The sequence below is a fragment of the Portunus trituberculatus genome, chromosome 43, assembly GCF_017591435.1.
Source record: "Portunus trituberculatus isolate SZX2019 chromosome 43, ASM1759143v1, whole genome shotgun sequence".
Taxonomy (NCBI): Eukaryota; Metazoa; Arthropoda; class Malacostraca; order Decapoda; family Portunidae; genus Portunus; species Portunus trituberculatus.
Window position 1 is genome coordinate 20062183 of NC_059297.1, and position 23457 is coordinate 20085639.

General features: G+C 38.1%; 2 protein-coding genes across 5 annotated transcripts in view; one reads left to right on the plus strand and one right to left on the minus strand.

Annotated features, from left to right (window-relative positions):
• Positions 1 to 23457, plus strand: part of LOC123518322 — a 104363-nt gene that overhangs the window by 45592 nt on the left and 35314 nt on the right. For all 3 annotated transcript variants that reach the window (XM_045279078.1, XM_045279079.1, XM_045279080.1), the window contains 2 exons: positions 15271 to 15394; positions 16582 to 16635. In XM_045279078.1, coding sequence (XP_045135013.1) covers positions 15271 to 15394; positions 16582 to 16635 — 178 coding nt within the window. The remainder of the gene's footprint in view (positions 1 to 15270; positions 15395 to 16581; positions 16636 to 23457) is intronic.
• LOC123518323 (SCAN domain-containing protein 3-like) lies at positions 1782 to 11541 on the minus strand. Of its 2 annotated transcripts, XM_045279082.1 has the most exons (3): positions 11438 to 11541; positions 3195 to 3401; positions 1782 to 3067 (listed from the first exon to the last, which is right to left on the minus strand). In XM_045279082.1, the coding sequence occupies exons 2-3, from the start codon at positions 3384 to 3386 to the stop codon at positions 2024 to 2026; spliced, it is 1236 nt and encodes a 411-aa protein (XP_045135017.1). In that variant the 5' UTR covers positions 3387 to 3401; positions 11438 to 11541; the 3' UTR covers positions 1782 to 2023. The 2 variants fall into 2 exon arrangements, with proteins under 2 accessions (XP_045135017.1, XP_045135016.1); XM_045279081.1 differs by lacking the exon at positions 11438 to 11541 and having other exon boundaries at positions 3195 to 4732.

The window sequence follows — 23457 nt, forward strand, 5'->3', positions numbered from 1 at the left end:
TATGGGAACCACCTCAGCTCTTTTCCATTCTACTGGTACTGTTCCATTTTCTATTGAGCATTTTATGATGTTGTATAGGACTTGCTAGTTCTTCCTACATTCTTTCAGTATTCTGCCTGAGACTTCATCCGGTCCCATTGCCTTCTCTTCATCTAATTCCGTCATCAACTCTTTTATTTCAAGCTTGGTTACTTTAATCTCTTTCATATAGACAGTCTCTCTATTACCCTGTGGTCTTTCGAATTTGGATTCCTTAGTAAAGACCTCCTGAAATTTATTATTTAACAGTTCTGCCATACTTTTTGGGTCTTCCACCATCCTGTTCTCTTCTTTAAACCTTTCTATTGTTTCTTTTTGCCTTATTTTTCCATTTATGAATCTGTAGAACAATTTTGGTTGCTCCTTACATTTTTCGACAATGTCCTTTTCATAGTTCCTTTCTTCTTCCTTTCTCACCTTAGCATATTCATTCCTCGCTGCTTTGAAGTTTTCCTTATTTTCTGGATTTCTATTTCTCCTCCACCTTTTCCATGCTCCATCTCCTTTCTCCTTTGCCCTAGCACACCTTTCGTTAAACCAATCTTTCTTTCCTTCTTCTTTAGGTCTATATTTGGGACATATTCCTGACTCCTGTTTTGTATATTTCCAAAAATAAGTTATATTTCTCTTGCATTCTGACTTTTCCATCTCCTCCTCGTTAATATTTTCAAAATAGTTCTTGAGGTTCTCAATATCAGCCTTTCTGTAGTTTAATCGGTCTCCTTTGTATGATTCATCTCTATCTTCTTTTCCTTCTTCTATATCCATTTCTAATATTACATGGTCACTCTTTCCCAATGGGCACTTATATCATTGTTCATTTGTTTACCCCTTGTAAAAACCAGGTCCAATCTTGCCGGCTCATCGTTTCCTCTGAATCTTCCTTTGGTCCACCATATTACCTATCATTAGGTTCAGGAATCTATCTTCCCAGGCTTCTTCCCCCATACCACTTTCATAATTTTCCCAGTCCACCTCCTTACAGTTGAAATCTCATTAATATCCCTTTTTTCCTTTCTTTAATGATTCTTGGTAGACTCCTTATTGTGTCATCTATCATGTCTTTATATTCTTGATTGTTCCATGAATTTGTTTTTGGTGGCACATATGTTCCAATGATTGTTAACTCTTAATACTGTATCTTAATATACAGTACTTCTGCTTTTCCTTCCCCACACTCCACTTGCTTTACCACCATCTCTTTCCTTAACATCATCATGACTCTTCCTCCTCCTTTACCCACTCTGTCTTTGCTCCATATATTATACCTATTATCTACGTATGAATATTTTTATTGCCTCAATTAATTTTGTTTCAACCATGCATACAATATCTGGTTCTTCTTTCCTTATGTAATCTCTTAATTCTAATTTACTTGATAAAACCCCATCTATGTTCATATACATCATTTTTAATCTCTTGTTCTTATCATTTTTAGTTAAATTTGCTTCATTTTTTTTTATCTTCCTTCTCTTTTATATACCATTTCCTTATCCTGTCTCCTAGAATTCTCCCAAAAAATGCCGCCTTCTCCTCTTCTGATCTTTCATTATTTTTTCCCTTGCTTCTGTCATCAGTTCGTTGTGTCTTTTCCTTTCTTCCTCATTTCAATTTTTCTTTATATATATATATATATATATATATATATATATATATATATATATATATATATATATATATATATATATATATATGTTACGGCCATTTTGGAAAATTGGTCGTTTTACAAAATTGCTATATATGTTACGGCCATTTTGGAAAATTGGTCGTTTTACAAAATTGCCGGTCATTATGCAAAAAGACCAAATTCGTGGTCACATTGCAAAATGACCTAAATTTCTCAACATTTTGCAAAATGACCAAGATTTTGGTCAGTTTACAAAATTATCGTTGGTCAGTTTACAAAATGTCCATACAGCAAGCAGCCAGATGAAAAAAAAAAGCGAGGGAATGATAAATACAAATACATCAAAACGTATAAAGTTTAATGTATTTGTGTGTCGACCTTGTTAGAGCAAGAGGCACTGCATTTGCATCTGCTGTTGCATAATACAGAGTTTTTTAAACACTTGCAGCGTCTGGTCATACATGACTTAGTGCAAGAGCATTTAGCGAATCCCTGACCTTGTCCCATTGATTCTGCAATGGCTACTTCCCGCAGACTTACTTCTCGCTCCTGTACATCATCATCAAGAGAAAGGAATTTTTCTAGACATGGAGTAAATTGGTTGCGAGTGTACACTTGTTTAAGCAGGCCGTGTTTTGTACCAAGCTTATATGTGCCATTTTCCAATGCCTGAAAAACAACTGCCTTCACATTAGGAAACTCTGCACGTCCGCGGTCAACTAATGGAACGGGAACCATCACAGTGTCCCCTACTTTGGCTGGTTGAAATCTCTTCACAGAATTATCGATCATTTTTTGGGCTTGTTTCTGTTGTTCTATGTTGGACTTCATTTGTTCAGTATGAATACTCTGACTCCGACTGCAGATGGAACAAAGCACAGACTCATCAGCATCGTTATTCATCATAGAACACTGAGTATTAGAGTGACATGGGTTCTCACACACATTGCACACATTTAAACCAAAATATCTTTTGCCACAGGAGATGCAGTTAATGACAGCAGATGCTTCTTCTTGCTCTTCAACACCTGTCTCTTCCTCCTCTGTGTCTGTGACCTCATTGACAACACCTAGTGCCTCTGCAAGCTGCTCCTCCGTCTGCATACCGTCCAGGACTTCCTCTGGTACAGAATTTGCGTCAACACCAAGACGAGCCTTCTGTCCATACATGGCCTCATATGGTGTCCTTCCAATTCCGGAGTGAAAGCGGGTATTTTTCTTCCACTGGACAAAGCGCAGTCCCTGTGACCATTGTGTAGAGTTGTTGTCCTTCATCCAACATGCGAGAATGGCTTCAATATCCCTGTTGGCACGTTCCACCGAGCCCTGCGATTGGGAATGTCGTGGTTTGCCATGAACCATCTTGCACTCTGGCCACATCATCAGAACTTCCTTGACAAGCTGAAAATTAAAAAGCGAATATCAGGTTTTGTCATATACAGGGTGATTCATTAACTTCAATGTTGCTATGTTGTGAGTTTTAGAGAGAGAGAGAGAGAGAGATTTACATAAATCATTTATTCTTTACCTTATTTGAGAATTCTCTTCCATTGTCAGACTGCAGGATATGGGGGGCTCCTTTGTCACAGAATATATCAACGAGGTGGAAAGCAACCTCTTCAGCAGTTTTTGTCTGTAGAGCCCGAAGACACACCATCTTCGTCAAGTGATCCTGGTAGTTCAGAATGAAACAATGTTTTCCATCTGGCTGGCTCTGCATATCGATCAAGTCGACCTACAAATAGACAGAACATCAAAAAAGATTATGTAATATTGCTAAATAATAATAATATATTTGCAATCGTGAACAAAATCAAGGGTATTAAAGACTCCCCTCTGACAACAAGCCATGGCAATAATGAAATTACTATCAACGGGCTTAACCAGTGCTTGTTTACTAACCTGAGCTCGTGAATTCATACTATTGGATACAATTGGCTTCACAGTCACAGACTTGCGTACAGTGCTTTTTTTCAGATGACACTCCTCACAGAACTGTAAATATAACTCAATTTGGGATCTTGAAACATTGGCATATTTTTCACTTGTTTCCCTAAAGACAATAGTTCTACCTCCATGCCCACGTGTACGATGAATAGCATCGATCACATCGAACACATCTTCAGCGCATACGAATCTAAGAAGAGTTCCCTTTTCTGCAATTTCTTAACGGTGATACCTTCAACTGTGACCTCAAGGATTTCATACTTTCGTAACAAACGATAGTCTTTCTGAGTCTTTTTAATGTTAGCACGTTTAAGTTCATCCAAGCAATTCATAATTTGTTCGCATTCATTTCTGTACAACAAACTCGAAGTATTTGATGCTTTCTTCTCCTCAGCCGCTATCAGCTTTGAATAAAAATCAGTTTTTCTATTTTCCATTGTACAGATTTCCAGAGTATAATAAAATGCACACAAAGTACTGGGAGTAACACTACGTTGGTCGTCTTCTCCTGGCTTTCAGCAGTGCCTTACTGACCACAGTATCACCAGTCAGCTCCCATTACTATTGTGGAGAGAGAGAGAGGGGGGGAAGAGGGGAGGATAATAAGTGAATGATCGACAGTAAATGAACCAATAATGAACCAGTAATTTACAGAAGTGAATGACAAGCCAGTAAATGAACCAATATTATAAGAGATGATTTACAGAAGTGAATGACAAACCAGTAAATGAACCAATATTATAAGAGATGATTTACAGGAGAGAGTGGCAGCGAGGCCAGCAGAGATTGTGTGTGTGTGTGATGATTAGCTGAACCTAAAATAAGGACAATTAAGCATACTCATTGGTTATGTTTTTTTCCATCTGGCTGCTTACTGTATGGACATTTTGTAAACTGACCAACGATAATTTTGTAAACTGACCAAAATCTTGGTCGTTCTGCAAAATGTTGAGAAATTTAGGTCATTTTACAATGTGACCACGAATTTGGTCTTTTTGCATAATGACCGGCAATTTTGTAAAACGACCAATTTTCCAAAATGGCCGTAACATATATATATCCTTGATATGGTCCCATTCTGTGAGTTTCTTTTACCTCCTCTTCTAAGTTCTGTCTATCCTCATCATTTAGATTCTTTAGTAGGTCTTTGACTGATTTCATTTCCTCTTTTTCTCCTTCTTGGTCTATATTTTACATTTTTTTCTTTCAGGCCAAAAATAATTACACTTTTTTTTCTGTAATTTCCCTTACTAGATTTTCTTTTTTCTTAAGGACTCCTATCATTTTATTTGCCATATTCTCATCTCTTTCTTTTAACTGTTCTTGAAATACTTCCTGAAAATTTTCCTTGTCTTCCTTAATTTGGACTCTCCATACTTGTACTTCTTTTTTAATCGTCCTGTACTCTTTCCTCTTCTTTGTATACTAGATCTTTCAGTTCCTCTTTTTCTTTTTCGGCTTTACCGAGTCCTTCTTCCATCTGTTTCTTGTACTTAGCCACTTCCTTTTTCAGTTCCTCATTTTCTGCTCTTAGCCTAGCTTCGTTTTCCTCCACTCTTTTTATTTTATCTTTCAATTTCTGGAACTCTTTTTCCTGTTCTTCGTTCTCTTTAATTCCCATACTCTCCTTTATATATTTATCTAATTTATGTTCAATAGTCAACACTCTCTTAAATAGGGAAGTATTTGCCTTATCAAAACCTTTGAATGCCCTTTCACCCTCATCAACATATTCATCCTCTTCTTCCATTCTTTCTCTAGTCTCATACCTGCATTTAGATGTAATCTCTTCCTTACTCATGATTCTCAAACACCGTGTACATGAAAACAAGTCTACACTACTCACCCAGGCCTCTGCAAACACAAACAACAGGTAGTGGGGATCAGCTGATGCTCAGCGACACTGTCCTTCCTGTGTCTGTGTGTGTGTGTGTGTGTATTTACCTAGTTGTATTTACCTAGTTGTAGTTTTACAGGGCCTGGGCTTCATGCTCGTGTGGTCCCGTCTCCATATCTACACTTATCCAATTTTTCTTTAAAACTATGTACACTCTTTGCTGATACCACTTCCTCACTCAAACTGTTCCAAGTCTCAACACATCTTTGCGGAAACTAAATTTTTAACATCTCTCAGACATCGTCCCTTCCTTAGTTTCTTACTATGCGATCTTGTGCTTCTAAAGTCATATTCTTCTCTCAGGATCAGTTTCTCATTATCCACTTCATCCATTCCGTTAATCAATTTATAAACTTGTATCAGATCCCTCTCTCTTCTCTGCTCCAAGGTTGGTAGATCCATTGCCTTTAGTCTCTCCTCATATGCCATCCCTTTAAATTCTGGAACCATTCTTGTAGCCATTTTTGTAGTCTCTCTAATTTTCTTATGTGTTTCTTTTATGGGAGTCCACACAACTCCTGCATATTCCAATCTAGGTCTTATTTTAGTACTTATCAATTTCTTCATCATTTCCTTGTCCATATAGTGAAATGCTACTCCAATATTCCTTAGCAAATTATACGTCTCTCTGAAAATTCTATCAATATGGCTAACCGGTTGATTATTTTCTTCCATTGTCACTCCCAAGTCCTTTTCCTTTTTACTTTTTCTAGTTCTACTCCATCTCCCATCTTATAGATTCCCACTGGTCGTCTTTCACTTTTTCCCATTTCCATGACATGGCTTTTGTCCACATTGAATTCCATCTCCCATTTTTTGCTCCATTTCCAGATCTTGTTTAAGTCTTCCTGTAGTATTTCACAATCCTCTTTTTGTTTAATGACTCTGCACAGTTTCGCATCGTCCAAAACAGATTTATGTAGCTGTTCACTCCTCTGGCATGTCATTTATATATACGAGAAAAGTATTGGTGCCAATACTGACCCTGTGGCACTCCGCTGTCTACTGTTCTCCACTTGGACTTCATATCTTTAACTATCGTCCTTATTTCTCTCCCCCTTAAGTAATTCTTCATCCATCTCAATGTGCTTCCTTTTAAGCCACCCTTCTCCTCTAACTTCCATAGTAATCTTTCATGTGGCACTTTATCAAAAGCCTTTTTTAGATCTAAATAAATACAGTCAACCCATCCCTCTCTCTCTCTTGTACTTTATCAACTATTCTAGAGTAGAAACTCAATAAATTTGTCACACATGACCGACCTTTTCTAAAACCAAATTGGCTATTTGATAATATTTTGTTGTCTTCAAGAAACTCGATCCTTTGCTTCTTTATTACTTTTTCACACATCTTGCATATTACACTAGTTAGTGATACCGGCCTGTAATTTAAAGGTTCTTCCTTCCTTCCGCTCTTATATATGGGAACCACCTCAGCTCTTTTCCACTCCACTGACACTGTTCCATTTTCTATTGAGCATTTTATGATGTATATTGGACTTGCTAGTTCTTCCCTACATTCTTTCAATATTCTGCCTGAGACTTCATCCGGTCCCATTGCCTTTTCCTCATCCAATTCCGTCATCAACTTTTTGTGTGTGTGTATTTTACCTAGTTGTAGTTTTACAGGGTCTGGGCTTTATGCTCGTGTGGCCCTGTCTCCATATCTACACTTATCCAATCTTACTTTAAAAGTTATATATCCTTGATATGGTCCCATTCTGTGAGTTTCTTTTACCTCCTCTTCTAAGTTCTGTCTATCCTCATCATTTAGATTCTTTAGTAGGTCTTTGACTGATTTCATTTCCTCTTTTCTCCTTCTTGGTCTATATTTTACATTTTTTTCTTTCAGGCCAAAAATAATTACACTTTTTTTCTGTAATTTCCTTACTAGCTTTTCTAAAGCTGAACTCTTCGCTCAAACCTTTGCTACCAACTCAACTTTGGATGATTCTGGGCATATTCCTCCTACTCCTCCACCCTCTGACTACTTCATCCCTAAAATTAAAATTCTTTATAAAGACGTTTTCCTGGCCCTCTCTGGCCTTGATTCTCGGAAGGCTTACGGTCCGGATGGAGTCCCTCCTGTTGTTCTCAAAACTGTGCTTCCGAACTCGCTCACTGCCTGGTCAAACTCTTTCATCTGTGTCTCTACTTCTATTTATCCTTCTTGCTGGAAGTTTGCTCACATTCAACCTGTCCCTAAAAAGGTGACCACTCCAATCCTTCTAACTACCGCCCTATAGCTTTGATTTCCTGCCTTTCTAAAGCCTTTGAGTCTATCCTTAATAGGAAGATAATGAGGCATCTATCAGCTCACAACCTTCTCTCTGATTGCCAGTATGGTTTCCGTAAAGGCAGATCTACTGGTGATCTTCTTACTTTCCTAACTGAATCTTGGTCATCCTCTTTAGGGACTTCGGTGAAACCTTTGCTGTCGGCCTTGACATATCGAAAGCCTTCGATAGAGTCTGGCACAAATCTTTAATTTCTAAACTACCCTCCTACGGATTCTATCCTTCTCTGTACCTTCATCTCCAGTTTCCTTTCCGATCGTTCTATTGCTGCTGTAGTAGACGGTCACTGTTCTTCCCTAAAACTATCAACAGTGGTGTTCCACAGGGTTCTGTCCTATCACCCACTCTCTTTCTATTATTCATCAATGATCTCCTAAATCTGACTCAATGCCCTATCCACTCCTATGCTGATGATACCACCTTGCATTATTCAACAGCGTTCAACAGACGCCCAACCCAACAACAATTAAATGACTCAAGGCGAGATGCTATAGGACGCCTAACTTCTGATCTTTCACTTGTTTCTGATTGGGGCAGAGAAAACCTGGTTTTGTTCAATGCCTCAAAACTCAATTTCTACAACTATCTACTCGACATAACCTTCCAGACAACTATCCTCTCTTCTTCAATAACACTCAACTTCCCTCTCCTCTACATTAAACACACTCGGTCTATCCTTCACTAAAAATCTAAACTGAAATTTCACATCTCTACTCTTGCTAAATCAGCTTCCAAGAAGTTAGGTGTCCTGTGGCGTCTTCGTCCATTTTTCTCTCCTCCCAGCTGCTTGCTCTGTACAAGGGCCTTATCCGCCCGTGTATGGAGTATGGCTCTCATGTCTGGGGATCCACACACACAGCTTTACTAAACAAGGTGGAATCTAAAGCTTTTCGTCTTATCAACTCTTCTCCTCTAACTGACTGTCTTGATTCTTTAAGTCACCGCCGCAATGTTGCATCTTTATCTGTCTTCTACCGCTGTTTTCATGCTGTCTGCTCTTCTGAACTTGCTAACTGCATGCCTTCCCCTCCTGCGGCCTCGCTGCACAAGACTCTCTACTTCTTCTCATCCCTATTCTGTCCATCTTCCTAATGCAAGAGTTAACCAGTATCTTCACTCCTTCATTCCCTACACTGGTAAACTCTGGAACTCTCTACCTGTGTCTGTATTTCCACCTGCCTATGACTTAAACTCTTTCAAAAGAGGAGTGTCAAGACACCTCTTACGTTAACTGGACCCTCCTTTTAGATTTTTTGTTTTTCTTTCTCCTACTTTCCTCTTAACAGGGCCTGGCAACCAGCGGGATTTTTTTTTTCCAACACTTTGTTTTCCCTTGGCCAGTGCCCTTGTAATGTATGTAAAAAAAAAAAAAAATCTACACTTATCCAATTTTTCTTTAAAACTATGTACACTCTTTGCTGATACCACTTCCTCACTCAAACTGTTCCAAGTCTCAACACATCTTTGCGGAAACTAAATTTTTAACATCTCTCAGACATCGTCCCTTCCTTAGTTTCTTACTATGCGATCTTGTGCTTCTAAAGTCATATTCTTCTCTCAGGATCAGTTTCTCATTATCCACTTCATCCATTCCGTTAATCAATTTATAAACTTGTATCAGATCCCTCTCTCTTCTCTGCTCCAAGGTTGGTAGATCCATTGCCTTTAGTCTCTCCTCATATGCCATCCCTTTAAATTCTGGAACCATTCTTGTAGCCATTTTTGTAGTCTCTAATTTTCTTATGTGTTTCTTTTATGGGAGTCCACACAACTCCTGCATATTCCAATCTAGGTCTTATTTTAGTACTTATCAATTTCTTCATCATTTCCTTGTCCATATAGTGAAATGCTACTCCAATATTCCTTAGCAAATTATACGCCTCTGAAAATTCTATCAATATGGCTAACCGGTTGATTATTTTCTTCCATTGTCACTCCCAAGTCCTTTTCCTTTTTACTTTTTCTAGTTCTACTCCATCTCCCATCTTATAGATTCCCACTGGTCGTCTTTCACTTTTTCCCATTTCCATGACATGGCTTTTGTCCACATTGAATTCCATCTCCCATTTTTGCTCCATTTCCAGATCTTGTTTAAGTCTTCCTGTAGTATTTCACAATCCTCTTTTGTTTAATGACTCTGCACAGTTTCGCATCGTCCGCAAACAGATTTATGTAGCTGTTCACTCCTCTGGCATGTCATTTATATATACGAGAAAAGTATTGGTGCCAATACTGACCCCTGTGGCACTCCGCTGTCTACTGTTCTCCACTTGGACTTCATATCTTTAACTATCGTCCTTATTTCTCTCCCCTTAAGTAATTCTTCATCCATCTCAATGTGCTTCCTTTTAAGCCACCCTTCTCCTCTAACTTCCATAGTAATCTTTCATGTGGCACTTTATCAAAAGCCTTTTTAGATCTAAATAAATACAGTCAACCCATCCTCTCTCTCTTGTACTTTATCAACTATTCTAGAGTAGAAACTCAATAAATTTGTCACACATGACCGACCTTTTCTAAAACCAAATTGGCTATTTGATAATATTTTGTTGTCTTCAAGAAACTCGATCCATTGCTTCTTTATTACTTTTTCACACATCTTGCATATTACACTAGTTAGTGATACCGGCCTGTAATTTAAAGGTTCTTCCTTCCTTCCGCTCTTATATATGGGAACCACCTCAGCTCTTTTCCACTCCACTGACACTGTTCCATTTTCTATTGAGCATTTTATGATGTTGTATATTGGACTTGCTAGTTCTTCCCTACATTCTTTCAATATTCTGCCTGAGACTTCATCCGGTCCCATTGCCTTTTCCTCATCCAATTCCGTCATCAACTTTTTGTGTGTGTGTATTTTACCTAGTTGTAGTTTTACAGGGTCTGGGCTTTATGCTCGTGTGGCCCTGTCTCCATATCTACACTTATCCAATCTTACTTTAAAAGTGTGCACACTCGTTGCAGACACTACTTCTTCATCTAAACTGTTCCACGTCTCAATACATCTCATGGAAACTATATTTTTATATCTCTCAGACATCTTCCTTTCTCAGCTTTTTACTATGCGATCTTGTGCTTGGTGTCATATTCTTCTCTCAGGATCAGTTTCTCATTATCCACTTGGTCCATTCCGTTGATCAATTTATAGACTTGTATCAGGTCTCCTCTCTCCTTCTTTGTTCCAAGGTTGGTAGATCCATAGCCTTTAGTCTCTCCTCATATGTCATCCCTTCAAGTTCTGGGACCATTCTTGTAGCCATTTTTGTAGCCTCCAATTTTCTTATGTGTTTCTTTTTATGAGGGGTCCACACTACTCCTGCATATTCCAATCTGGGTCTTATTATAGTATTTATCAATTTCTTCATCATTTCTTTGTCCATGTAGTGAAATGCTACTCCAATATTCCTTAGCAAATTATATGTTTCTCTAAAAATTCTATCAATATGGCTTACCGGTTGATTGTTTTCTTCCATCGTCACTCCTAAGTGTGTGTGTGTGTGTGTGTGTGTGTATGTGTGTGTGTGTGTGTGATATTTTAATTCCAGCCGACACTGGCTGACAGAGGTCAATAAGCATCAGTCTCTGTATGCTAGTGGTACCATGGGATATGCTTACTCCTGTTTTGACTTACACCAAATCCTGATGCATAGAATTTGCATCAGCTTGTCTACAAAACTGGCTTGCATCCATGCTATGGGTGGTGTCACTCCATTGTGTTCACATCCAAAGCCTCAGTTCCACCCAAGTTCTTGCTCACTCTGGACACACATTACTGTACAAACAAAATAAGTAAAGAAAAAAAATCATGCATTAACTCTCTGATATACAATTAGTTTGTTTCTGAAAATCCAGTTGTAGAGCAAATGATTATTTAGCAAACTTAAGAATGAATATGAAAATAAGGGATGTGCTTTAACAGCTTTATATATGTGCCCCCTAAAAGCGATAAAAACCATGAAACTTTGTATTTATTATTATTGTATTTATTTATTTATTTAAGTAATAAAACAAGAATAAAGCAATATCATAAAATAAACAGAAATCATATTTGTAATTTCTTTTACCATGCTTTGCTTATAAGATACAAGACTATTCTCTCTCTCTCTCTCTCTCTCTCTCTCTCTCTCTCTCTCTCTCTCTCTCTCTCTCTCTCTCTCTCTCTCTCTCTCTCTCATTTTAGAAATTCAGATTATAGTTTTTTGTTAAGGCCTATAGCACCTTTAGGTAGTATACTTGAAGAGTATGGGAAGCACTGTTCAGTTTCCACCCATAAGCAGTGGAAGCAATTTTATTTATAGTGGTACCCATATTGAGGTCCATATCACCTACCCAAGTGCATCTTTTGGTGTAAGGCAATTACACCTTCACCTAGAACCTGGGTATCATGGTGACATGTAGGTAACTTTAAGCCACTCAAAAAATGACAAAGTTTCAAGGCAGCACGTGGTGGGATTCGAACCTACACATGGACGTCTGCTTGATGTCATGCTCACCACCTTATCCACTACACTTTTTGATGGCTAATATGCTTTTAAGACTAGTTACTGGGATTAGTTGGTAAGTCGTAGCCACTTATGAAAAATTTGTTATTATGGGTATTACATTAATCATACAAGTGACTGTATATATTTGTAGTTGAGGGTATTGCTATCATCAAATCCAGTCTCAACCCCTTCTGGGGAGGGAACCAGAAATGTCCCCAGGTCGGACTGCTCTTGGTGGCGACTCAAAATATCTTGACACCTCTCTCAACATTATCTTCATTAACTTCTGCAACATTCACGGTCTTAGATTTAATTTTCAATCTGTAGAACACCACCTCTCCTCTACTAAACGTCAACTTTTCCTCACCTAAACACAGCTGTCTGAGGCAACTGATAGTAGCCCCTTCTCTGTTCCCTCCTACTTTCTCTATCCTCATTTCCACTCCAAAGCTGGATGTTGTGTCTATGTGTGCAATGATTTAACTTGCTCGTGTCTATGCTCTCAAATCTTCCGAGTTTTCCACCGTCTGGCTTCGCCTCAATAACCACTCTCTAACTAAATTTATCTGTGCTGTCAATCTCTCTCATAACTCCTCTAATTATAGTAAATTCTTTGATTATTTAACTTTCAAAGTGAGCACATTCTGTCTCTCTATCCTTTTGCAGAGATCTTCATCCTTGGAAATTTCAATGTTCACCACCAGTTTTGACTTTCCTCTCCCTTCACTGACCATCCTGGTGATCTAGCCTTCAACTTTGCTATCCTCCATTACCTAGAGCAACTGGTGCAACTACCTACTCATATTTCTGACTGTATTGGAGATACACTCAACATTCTTGATCTTTTCCGTACCTGTAATCCTTCTGCTTATGCTGGTATCCTATCTTCTCCGTTGGGCTTCTCTGATCACAATTTTGTTTCTGTATCTTGTTCTATTTCTCCAATCCCTCCTTAGGATCCCCTAAAACGGGGATGCCTCTGGTGTTTTGCTTCTGCCAGTTGGAGGACTTGAGGAGGTATTATGCTGATTTTTCCTGGAATGATTACTGTTTCTGTGTCAGAGACCCATCTCTGTGTGCTGAACGCATAACAGAGATGATAGTGTCTGGCATGGAGGCGTACATTCCTCAGTCCTTTTTCTCAACCTAAATCTTCTAAACCTTGGTTTAACACAGTCTGTTCTCATGCTATACTTGATAGAGAGGTTGCCCACAAAAGATACTTGAGCCTTCCATCTCCTGAATCTCATGCACTTTAAATTTCTGCCTGGAATCATACTAGGTCTGTTCTTCAACTTGCCAAACACTCCTTCATAAATAGAAAATGTCAAAATCTTTCATACTTCAACTTCCCTCGAGACATCTGGCATCTGGCCAAAAACATCTCCAACAACTTTACTTCTTCATCTTTCCCTCCTTTATTTCATCCTGATGGCACCACTGCTATCTCATGTATCTCTAAAACTGAACTCTTCTCTCAAACCTTTGCTAACAACTCCACTATGGATGATTCTGGGCTTGTCCCTCCCTTTCTTTCTCCCTCCGACTATTTTATGCCTTTATTCAAAGTTCCTCGTAATGATGTTTTCCATGCCCTCTCTGACCTAAACCCTCGGAAGGCTTATGGACTTGATGGGGTCCCTTCTATTGTTCTCAAAGACTGTGCATCCATGCTTGCACCTTGCCTGGCCAAATTCTTTCAACTATGTCTATCAATTTCTATATTTCACTCTTGGTGGAAGTTTGCCTACATTCAGCCTGTTCCTATTAAGGGGTGACTATACTAATCCTCAATCTACCATCCTATGGCTGTAATCTCTTGCTTGTCTAAAGTTTTATAATCTAGCCTCAATAGGAATGTTCTTAAACATGTCATTTTACAATCTTCAATCTGATCACCAGAATGGCTTCCATCAAGGTCACTCTGCTGGTGATCTTCTGGCATTCCTTACTGAGTGAGTCTTGATCACCCTATTTTAGAGATTTTGGTGAAACTTTTGTTGTCGCATTAGACATACTAAAAGCTTTTGATAAAGTTTGGCACAAAGCTTTGATTTCAAAACTCCCCTCCTACGGTTTCTATCCATCTCTTTGCAACTTTATCTCGAGTTTCCTTTCCAACCGTTCTATTGCAGCTGTGGTAGATGGCCACTGCTCTTCTAGTGCCTCAAAAACAATTCCTCCATCTATCAACTCGACACAACCTTCCAGACAACTATCCCCTCTTCTTCAATGACACTCAACTGTCTCCCTCTTCCACACTGAATATCCTCAGTCTGGATCTTAACTGGAAATTTCACATCTCATCTCTTGCTAAAACAGCTTCTAGGAATTTAGGCGTTCTGCGGTATCTCCGCCAGTTTTTCCCATCCTTCCATCTGTTAACTCTGTACAAGGGCTTTATCTGCCTTTGTATGGAGTACTCTTTGCATGTTTGAGGGGGTTCCACTCAAACAGTTTTATTAGTTAGGGTGGAATGAAAAGCTTTTCATCTCGCCAATTCCCCTCCTCTGACTGACTGTCTTCAGCCTTTTTCTTACTGCCAAAATGTTGCATTTCTTTCTATTTTTTATAGCTATTTTTGTGCTAACTGCTCTACTGATCTTGCTAACTGCATGCCTCCCCTCCTCCTGCAGCCTTGCTGCACAAGGCTTCTTCCTCTCATCCTTCTGTCCAACCCCAAGAGTTAACCAGTATTCTCAATCATTCATACCTTTCTCTGGTAAACTCTGGAGCTCTCTGCCTGCTTCTGTATTTTCATCTTCTTATGACTTGACTTGTTTTAAGAGGGAGGTTTCAAGACATTTGTCCTTGTCTTCTGGCTAATTCTTTTCCAGTTTTTTATGGAACTTGTTGTTTAAGTGGGCCTTTTTTTTTTTTTTTTTTTTTTTTTTTTTTGCCCTTGGCAAGTTTTCCTCTTGCATAAAAGAAATACAGCAGTGAGTGTATGTCACTAAAATTGCTGAACATTTCATTTCAGTGGTGCTTCAGAAGATGGAAAAGGTGGTGCCATGGGTATTTCATTCCTTCACCGGCTCCATCAGGAAAATAAGCCTGCCCCCCTTCCCAAGATCCCTAAGCCTTGGATATTACCTTCCTCACAGGTATGGTGTTTTCTTGCTACCTTTGATTAGTTGTGCACATATTTTTTATATTGAAATTTAATTGCAGCATTCACACTGGTCTGATTTACTGATGGTTGCCAGCTGTTATAATGTAGGACATGGTGTACATTCCCACCATTCTTTAGAGATGTGCACTCTAAAACCACCTTTACAAAACATTAATCTAAAGTGTTTATGCTAACTGTATACACAGGATCAGGTGATGCAACTAGGCTCTCAGTGTTTCCACATTTATTTCTAGTCTCCTATAACATATTTAGTTTAAAACATTTTCCACTGGTTTTTACAGGGAATGATGTTATATCTGGCAAATTCCAAATAGAAATGAACAAGTATTATTTGTGATGCAGAGATACTGTAACAGCTGAAACCATACCAAGACAAAAAGGACCAGCCAGTATTAGACATATTAACTTCTCCAAAACATACAAAAAGAAACTGAGGCTATATATATATACAAGTTTTTGGTCTTGCTGTAAATCCCTTGGTTTTTACATGTGCTGAGGTTTATTGGACGAAAGTATCACAAAAAAAATGTTGTGAAAAGATAGGTTATATTTTCAAAGAAAACTGAAAACTCAGAAAAGACTTTGGATTAATGATTTAAATAGAGAAGTACCAACTCAAAAATGATGTTTGGGAATCAATGTAAACAAACAAGTGTCCTGCTAAGATTTCACATCAAAATATAGTAATGTTTTCTGTGTGTCAAGATTTATAGTTATTTGTTAATATTATCATTTAAAGTTAGCTTACATTGAGAAGATTTTTATTTTATTTTATTTATTTTTTTATTTTTTTATTTTTTTTTTTTTTTTGCATACCAACATTTTTTGTGTGTGATAGGAATTCTCCTGGTGAATTTGGCAGTTTTTTTCATTTCATCATAAATGCTCCAGTGGCTACATATGCAAAGATAAAGTCTGTTTTGGGTACAGAATTCATCCGTGTGTGGATGTGGATATATATGTTTGTAATATACCTGTTTAACCATTCACTACACATGAAGAAATAGAATTGCAATGCTTACAATTACAGGTCCTGTACATATACATTACAAGTGTTATTGTGTTATCAGAGAGTTTTCCGTAGGATGTCTCATCTTACTTCATTATTGGAATAAAAGGTGTTTTCCATTACTCATTTAGAAAAATTTTGCTTTTCAGGAAAAGAATGAACATGAGTATGAATGTGTGGATAACCCTTTAGCATCATGTGGAGTAAGTATGACTGTTTTTTAAGCCTATATATATATATATATATATATATATATATATATATATATATATATATATATATATATATATATATATATATATATATTATCTCTTGTAATATGCACAGACAGGATGCTGAATGCACTTTTGGTGAAGGAAAATAAGCCAAAGCGAAGATGCCAAATGGACACAAAGCTGAATGAATACAATGTCAGATGGATTACAAAATCAAATAGGCACAAAGCCAAACGGACTTAATCCTGAAGAGACATAAAGATATTCTTACTATAATATTCTTAAGTAGCTCTCTCTCTCTCTCTCTCTCTCTCTCTCTCTCTCTCTCTCTCTCTCTCTCTCTCTCTCTCTCTCTCTCTCTCTCTCTCTCTCTCTCTCTCTCTCTCTCTCTCTCTCTCTCTCAGTTGTAACCTTCTCATTTATGAATTAGGGCCTTAAGAGCAGTAACAGCAACACAGTGCCAGTTTAGAAAATTCTTCTTGAGACAGAACCATCATTCGATCTGGACAGGAAAAATAACATAAATAAATAAAATAGTGAAATTTCCTATGTACCCAGACTTTGTGGACACCCTGTAGTTTCATTGGACAATTTAGATAAAATAAACAAGTTTTCCACAGATATCTTTACTATATATATATATATATATATATATATATATATATATATATATATATATATATATATATATATATATATTCTTTATTTTTTATATTGTTGTGAATTTAAAGAAATAACAAGAAAAACTATACGTATTGAATCATTTTAGAAATTGTGAGCCAAAGATCGTAGAAAAGCCAATCCTTCTTTATTATAAATCATATTTCATGTTTTGGCCGTGATATTTTGATCCGTATAGATGCCTGCTCATTAGTATTTTATTGGAGGCCTGCTTCTTTTCAATAACTTTTAGTAGCTTGGGGATTGTAGGATGAGTTACATTAAGTCTATTTTGAAAAGTCTGGTGCCAGCCTGCAGGACAAATTATTACGGACTCAAGTCTGGACGAACCAAAGCTCTATTTAAAAAATTGGCCTCCTGAGATGCCCACTTTGGACTATTTCTAACTACATACTTTAAAAATATACTAGAAAGTTATGTAATAACTCTTCATTTTTGTCGTTTAAGCAGTTCACCAATTCATCAAATAACTCGTACACATCTGAAAGCAAGACAAAGGCAAGTGCTCGTAAATGTTTGATGAAAAGAGTGTTATAGGCTATATCATACCATTGTTGCAGTCCACAGTGCTGGATATTTCACTATAAACATTGCTCAAAATGACAGAAACAATCCAGTTTTGATGTATTGGGAAAATTCTTCTTAAACCCTTCCTTACCACAACCACCCGTCGATGTAAACAAAGTGTTCCCCCTCATACTGCAACGACCTAGCCTGTACATCTGAGCACCTCATGTCCGTTGTTTTATCTAAAGTTCATATCTAACTCAATGATATTCACTTAATTTGAAATACATTTTTATATCAATAGAGAAAAACACAAAACAGTTACTTTACTAATGGAAAAAATGTAATAATCATCATAATGTGTGCTTTGCATACAGATATACTGAAATATATAAAACTACGGAATGATAATATGTACTTCAGAATTATAGTATAAACAGAATAATGCCAGTTTTACTTACCCTATGAGTCATGATGCACTATGTTATTAGCAGTGGTAAGCCTGGAAGTGTTCATTTGAACATAATCCAGGCTGTTCCTTGCAAACAGAACAATACTTCCGAGCCCACTTGGTTATTCCATTAGCACTGCACACTCTGCACCTGCATTGTGGTAATTTTTTCTTATCTGTAGCTGGGATTGGTAGCAATGCATGAGCCTGTGGCAGTGGCTGTGGAGGGCTTGTTCTGTTTCTTTTAAGGTGGCTTGCTTTCTTTCTGATCTTGGACTAGCACATTATATCCAATGCTGTATTCTGACAAAATTTCATGCACCAAAGTTTTTATAAAGTGACTCACTTCTAGATAAAAGAGACCGATGTAGGATTTGGTAGATAATTCTAGCATTGAGCACCATTCTAGACACCATATGAATACCTAGTTTCTTGAACCAAGCTGTAGACTTTCTTGTTAAGTCATATGGCTCCAGTAACTGATCTACGATATCAACTGCTCCCATCTGTTCGTTGTAGCGCTGTATTACTGGGTTTTTTTTACCATCTCAATATCACCACCTCTAAGATGACGGGTCTTTTCAACAAAACCACCATCATACTTTGTAGTTATAACATGCACTACTCTGTGATCATTGAATTTTGTCACAAGTACATTGTTTCTTGGCCAGTGTTTGACAGGTAGCATTTTCAGGCGCACTCTATTACCTCGAATCGTCCCTGTAGTGAGTGTATTTCGTTCAAGCAAATATTCTGCCAGCTGGAGAGAAGTGTACCAGTTGTCAAGTACAACATGTCTCCCTTTATTCAGTAATGAGTGCATCAGATACACAAGAACGAGCTCAGACTTGAGCATAGCAAGGTCACCCTCCGGGCTCATCTCATCAAATAGAGATGGAGTGTACAAACAGAAATTCCTTGTGTACCCTTGAGTACAAGGAGAACTGGGGCACAATGCAAAATGTTTCATCCAAAATCTCTTTCTCTTAGTTTTTATTTACTGCCTGAAATGAATATGCCCCTTGAACAAGAGAAGAGCCTCATAATCAAAATTTTCTCCTGGGTCCAAGTACATAGTGTACCTTTCACGTAGCTTGTTGAAAATACATCGAGTCTAGTCATGGGAACTCCTTTCCAATGCCATCAGGGTCTGAAAACCTAAGGAAGTGTAGTATCTGCACATGCCTGTTGCACTCAGTACAGGCCTTGTGAACAAAGGTGGTCCATGGTGCAGTATGTTTTGAGACCAGTAATCAGCTATAATGGGTAGAGGATTGAGGCCCATGAGTAGTTGTAAAGCAGCAAACATGTACATCTCATCTCCTGTCACATTGACCCACTTCCTACCCACAAATCTGTGTGGATCACTGGTAAGATTGTCATAGAAATGACAAGTAACACGAGTATTGGTACAAGAACAAAGTGACGAAACAATGTCACTGTCCAAAAAAAAATTTGAAACACTGAAGGACAGACATTGGATCAATTTCATGGTATGTAATAATCTCAGGATGCACATTAGTAAATTCCTGTTTCAAAGAAGGAAGCACATCTGGTCGCTTATCATTAAATGGGTGAAATAAGAGAGTGAAACATGATGCACTGGGATCGGGTGGCCCTTAGGCAGAATCATCACCAGACTGCTCTCCTTCACTTGCTGAAAGTGTTTCTGCACTAGTAATTTCACTGTCTTCTATCTCTTCCAGGACCATAATTCAAATCACTCATCTGGAAAGTCTTCCAGTATATCATCACTATCTATCTCATAGTTATGATAATCATCACTGCTATACGAGGAAGCAGTTGCCATGATCTTTAGCTAGAAGCGATAAATCTCTCCAAGGCAAACAATAGAAAACTGATCTTCTCGGGTGGACTATGAGAATAATATTTGTACTTTCAAACAAAAGAATAATGATTGGCTTTAGTTTCTGCATGAAATATGAACCCCTATATTGATTGGCTAATGGGGAGGGGGGTGGTCTTGTAGCGTGGGGGTGGCTAAAAATAACGCCTCAAGCGTTTATTTTTGTTTGGGCCTGGAAGTTACCACCACGTGGGGCCTGGAAAAGGCAAAATCCGCACTCAGGGTTTGGTGATACACATTAATGTATTAGTGCGGTACGCACGCACCACGGCCATAATGCACGGTACCATGAGATTGCTTCCGCATGTGGTACACACATACCACAAAACAGTCTTGCAGTAAGGAAGGGGTTAATGCTTTTTATTGTTATTGATTCTGGATCTTAAATGCCTTTGCTTTTCACAAATGTAAAAATTTTGTTGTATGTTTTCTCATCTTTATTACTAGCATTGCATTACATCAATAGCAAGGTTTTGCTCTCTAAAATAATAGCATGTATAGTATACAGCTGTTTACCTAAAGGAGCAGACTGATATGTACCATTGCTAAACCATGCTTGTTTACTTGATAGTAATTAAAATTTTTCTTTGTCGATAAAATAGTAACAGCTGTAGTTTCATACAGATGAATATTTTCTCCATTTGTTGTCATGTTTAAGTCTTCACTATCATCAACCTTTATTGCTCACCATACCATTCTTGCCAGCATATCTCTCTTAAGCAGAGAACCACCAACACTGAGAGGCAATTCTTCCACAACATCATTAATTGCACTGCTTGTAATTACAATAGTCTCAATACTCGAACGTCTTACTAGTCAAACTTTTCAATACTCAAATGCAAAAGTTCGATTTAATACTAAAAAATATCTGATAGTCGAATGTCCACGGACGTGGTTGTAAACAAAGGCTCCCTGGCCTCTCTCTCGTCAGAATAACATTCCTAGTCCCGCCGCAGTCATGAGAAAAACAAAATTCTTCTGCATTCTCTTGGTAGTTTTTCATTTTAAAAACTTGTAATGAGATCAAAGATGCTTATTAGTGGTGAAATTAAGGAAATCTAATGAGAGTGCAAGTGTTAGTGAACCACACACCTCTGCTAGAGGGTTCACAGAAATCACACCAGGAGAAAAGTTACCACATGTTTTCATGGATAGTGACTCGTCCTCTGATGACCTCCCTCCTCCTCCTGCCCACCTTTCTCCCCTTCTACGTTATCCATCACAAGCCTATACTTACAGTATGTACAGATCAAAATCATGAAAAAAATTACATTGAAATTTTTTAAACTTAAGGTTTTGCTAAGATCAGAACAAATTACCTTATTTATAGGTATCGATAGATGGACTTTTATGATACTTGAATAGCCATATGGAATTGATTGAGTTTGAGTATTGAGTCTGCTCTGTACGTCGGTCTGTTCTGCTCTCGTTTGAATTTTTCAACATTTTAAAAACAATTATGAGCATTATCTGGAGGATCTGAATGATTTGCTACGTTTCCCTGTTATGATTCTGCAGCAGAAAATAACAACCACGGCAAGTCAGAAAACATAACATTAAAGCTTCATAACCATTTTATGAATTGAGCAATGAAGCTTTACATGTTAAACCTTAGTTACAAACATGAATGACTTACAAGGGAGGTGGTGGCATAGTGGATAAGGTGGTGAGCATGGGATAGGGCAGACATCCACGCGTAGATTCGAATCCCACCATGTACAGCCTTAAACACTTTGCCATTTGTTGAGTGGCTTAAAGTTACCTACATGTCACCATGGTACCCAGGTTCTAGGTGGTTACACCCAAGATGAGCATGGGTGGTGATATGGGCCCTAATATGGGTACCATTATAAATAAAATTGCCTGTGCCACTAATGGGTGGAAGCTAAACAGTGCTTCCCATACACTTTTCAAGTGTGTCTACAGGTGCTATAGGCCTTAATGTAAAAAATACAAAAAAATAAAAATAAAAAATCATGTTTAAATAGCCATTTGGCTTTATATGCACACACACACACACACACACACACACACACACACACACACACACACACACACACACACACACACACACACACACACACACACACACGGCAGAGAGAGGGTGGAGTGCCCTTTAGCAAAAGAGTGATCATGCAGGAAATGGCAGATGTTAGGATCACTGCTTCCACTTTCTTCACGGAGAGCTTGCCCTGGTTTGTGGGTGCCTGGATGGGGCACTTACAAGTGTGGTAGCTAAGATGTGTGAGAGGGTGGTGAAGACTAGATGGACAGACTTCTTGGAGAAAAATGACATACTTTGTGAGTGTCAATTTGGTTTTAGAAAAGGGCGTTCATGCACGACAAACCTGATATGTTACTATTCGAGGGTGATAGATGTAATACAGGAAAGAGATGGTTGGGCTGATGGAATATATCTGGATTTAAAAAAGGCCTTTGATAAGGTACCACACCAGAGACTGATCTGGAAACTTGAAATGGTAGGAGGAGTGCATGGCAGTTTACTAAAATGGATGGAAGACTTTTGGTAGGAAGAGAAATGAGAACAATAATTAAGGACAGACCATCAGAATGGGGATTGGTGGAGAGTGGAGTTCCACAGGGATCAGTGTTGGCACCAGTAATGTTCGCAGTCTACATAAATGACATGGTGGATGGGGTGTCCAGTTATGTGAGCCTATTTGCAGACGATGCAAAATTGTTAAGAAAAGTGAGATGAGGTCACACTAGGTTCAGTGCTGTCCTGTCATAAGATTAGCCATGAAATTAAGCTTAATATCCTCTGATACGAGTGATTGGAAGAGACAGTGTCTGCTTTAGCTCTGTTTACTCCCACACCTACAAGATCAGTACTGAAACTGGTAAGAAGGGATTTCTCTGGGTTCGGGGATGAGGAAAGAAAAGTTGGGGATAGTGTATTGAGGAAAAGGGTAATTGATTTGGAGAGTTAAATGAGAGGTATGAGAGGACGAAAATAGTTGATGCCCTAACAATAGAGAAAACAGTGTGGAAGAGTGTGTATGATGATCTTCATAAAAAAAAAACTAACATTACACCAACTGAAAGCTGTAGAGTATATGGGAAAAGTGGAGGAATTGAATTTAAAGCAAGAAATATGGAGAAAGGAACATGAGGATGAAAAAGTAGATTTCAGAAAGATAGTGGAAGAGCAAACGAAAGTGAATGATAACCTTTTAGCTGAAAAGGCTGTCAAAGTGGTTTAACAGAAAGAAAATTTAGTGAGAGATACAGTGTATAAGAAAAAAACAGTTATAGTATTTGGTCTGAAGGAGGAGTGTGTAGT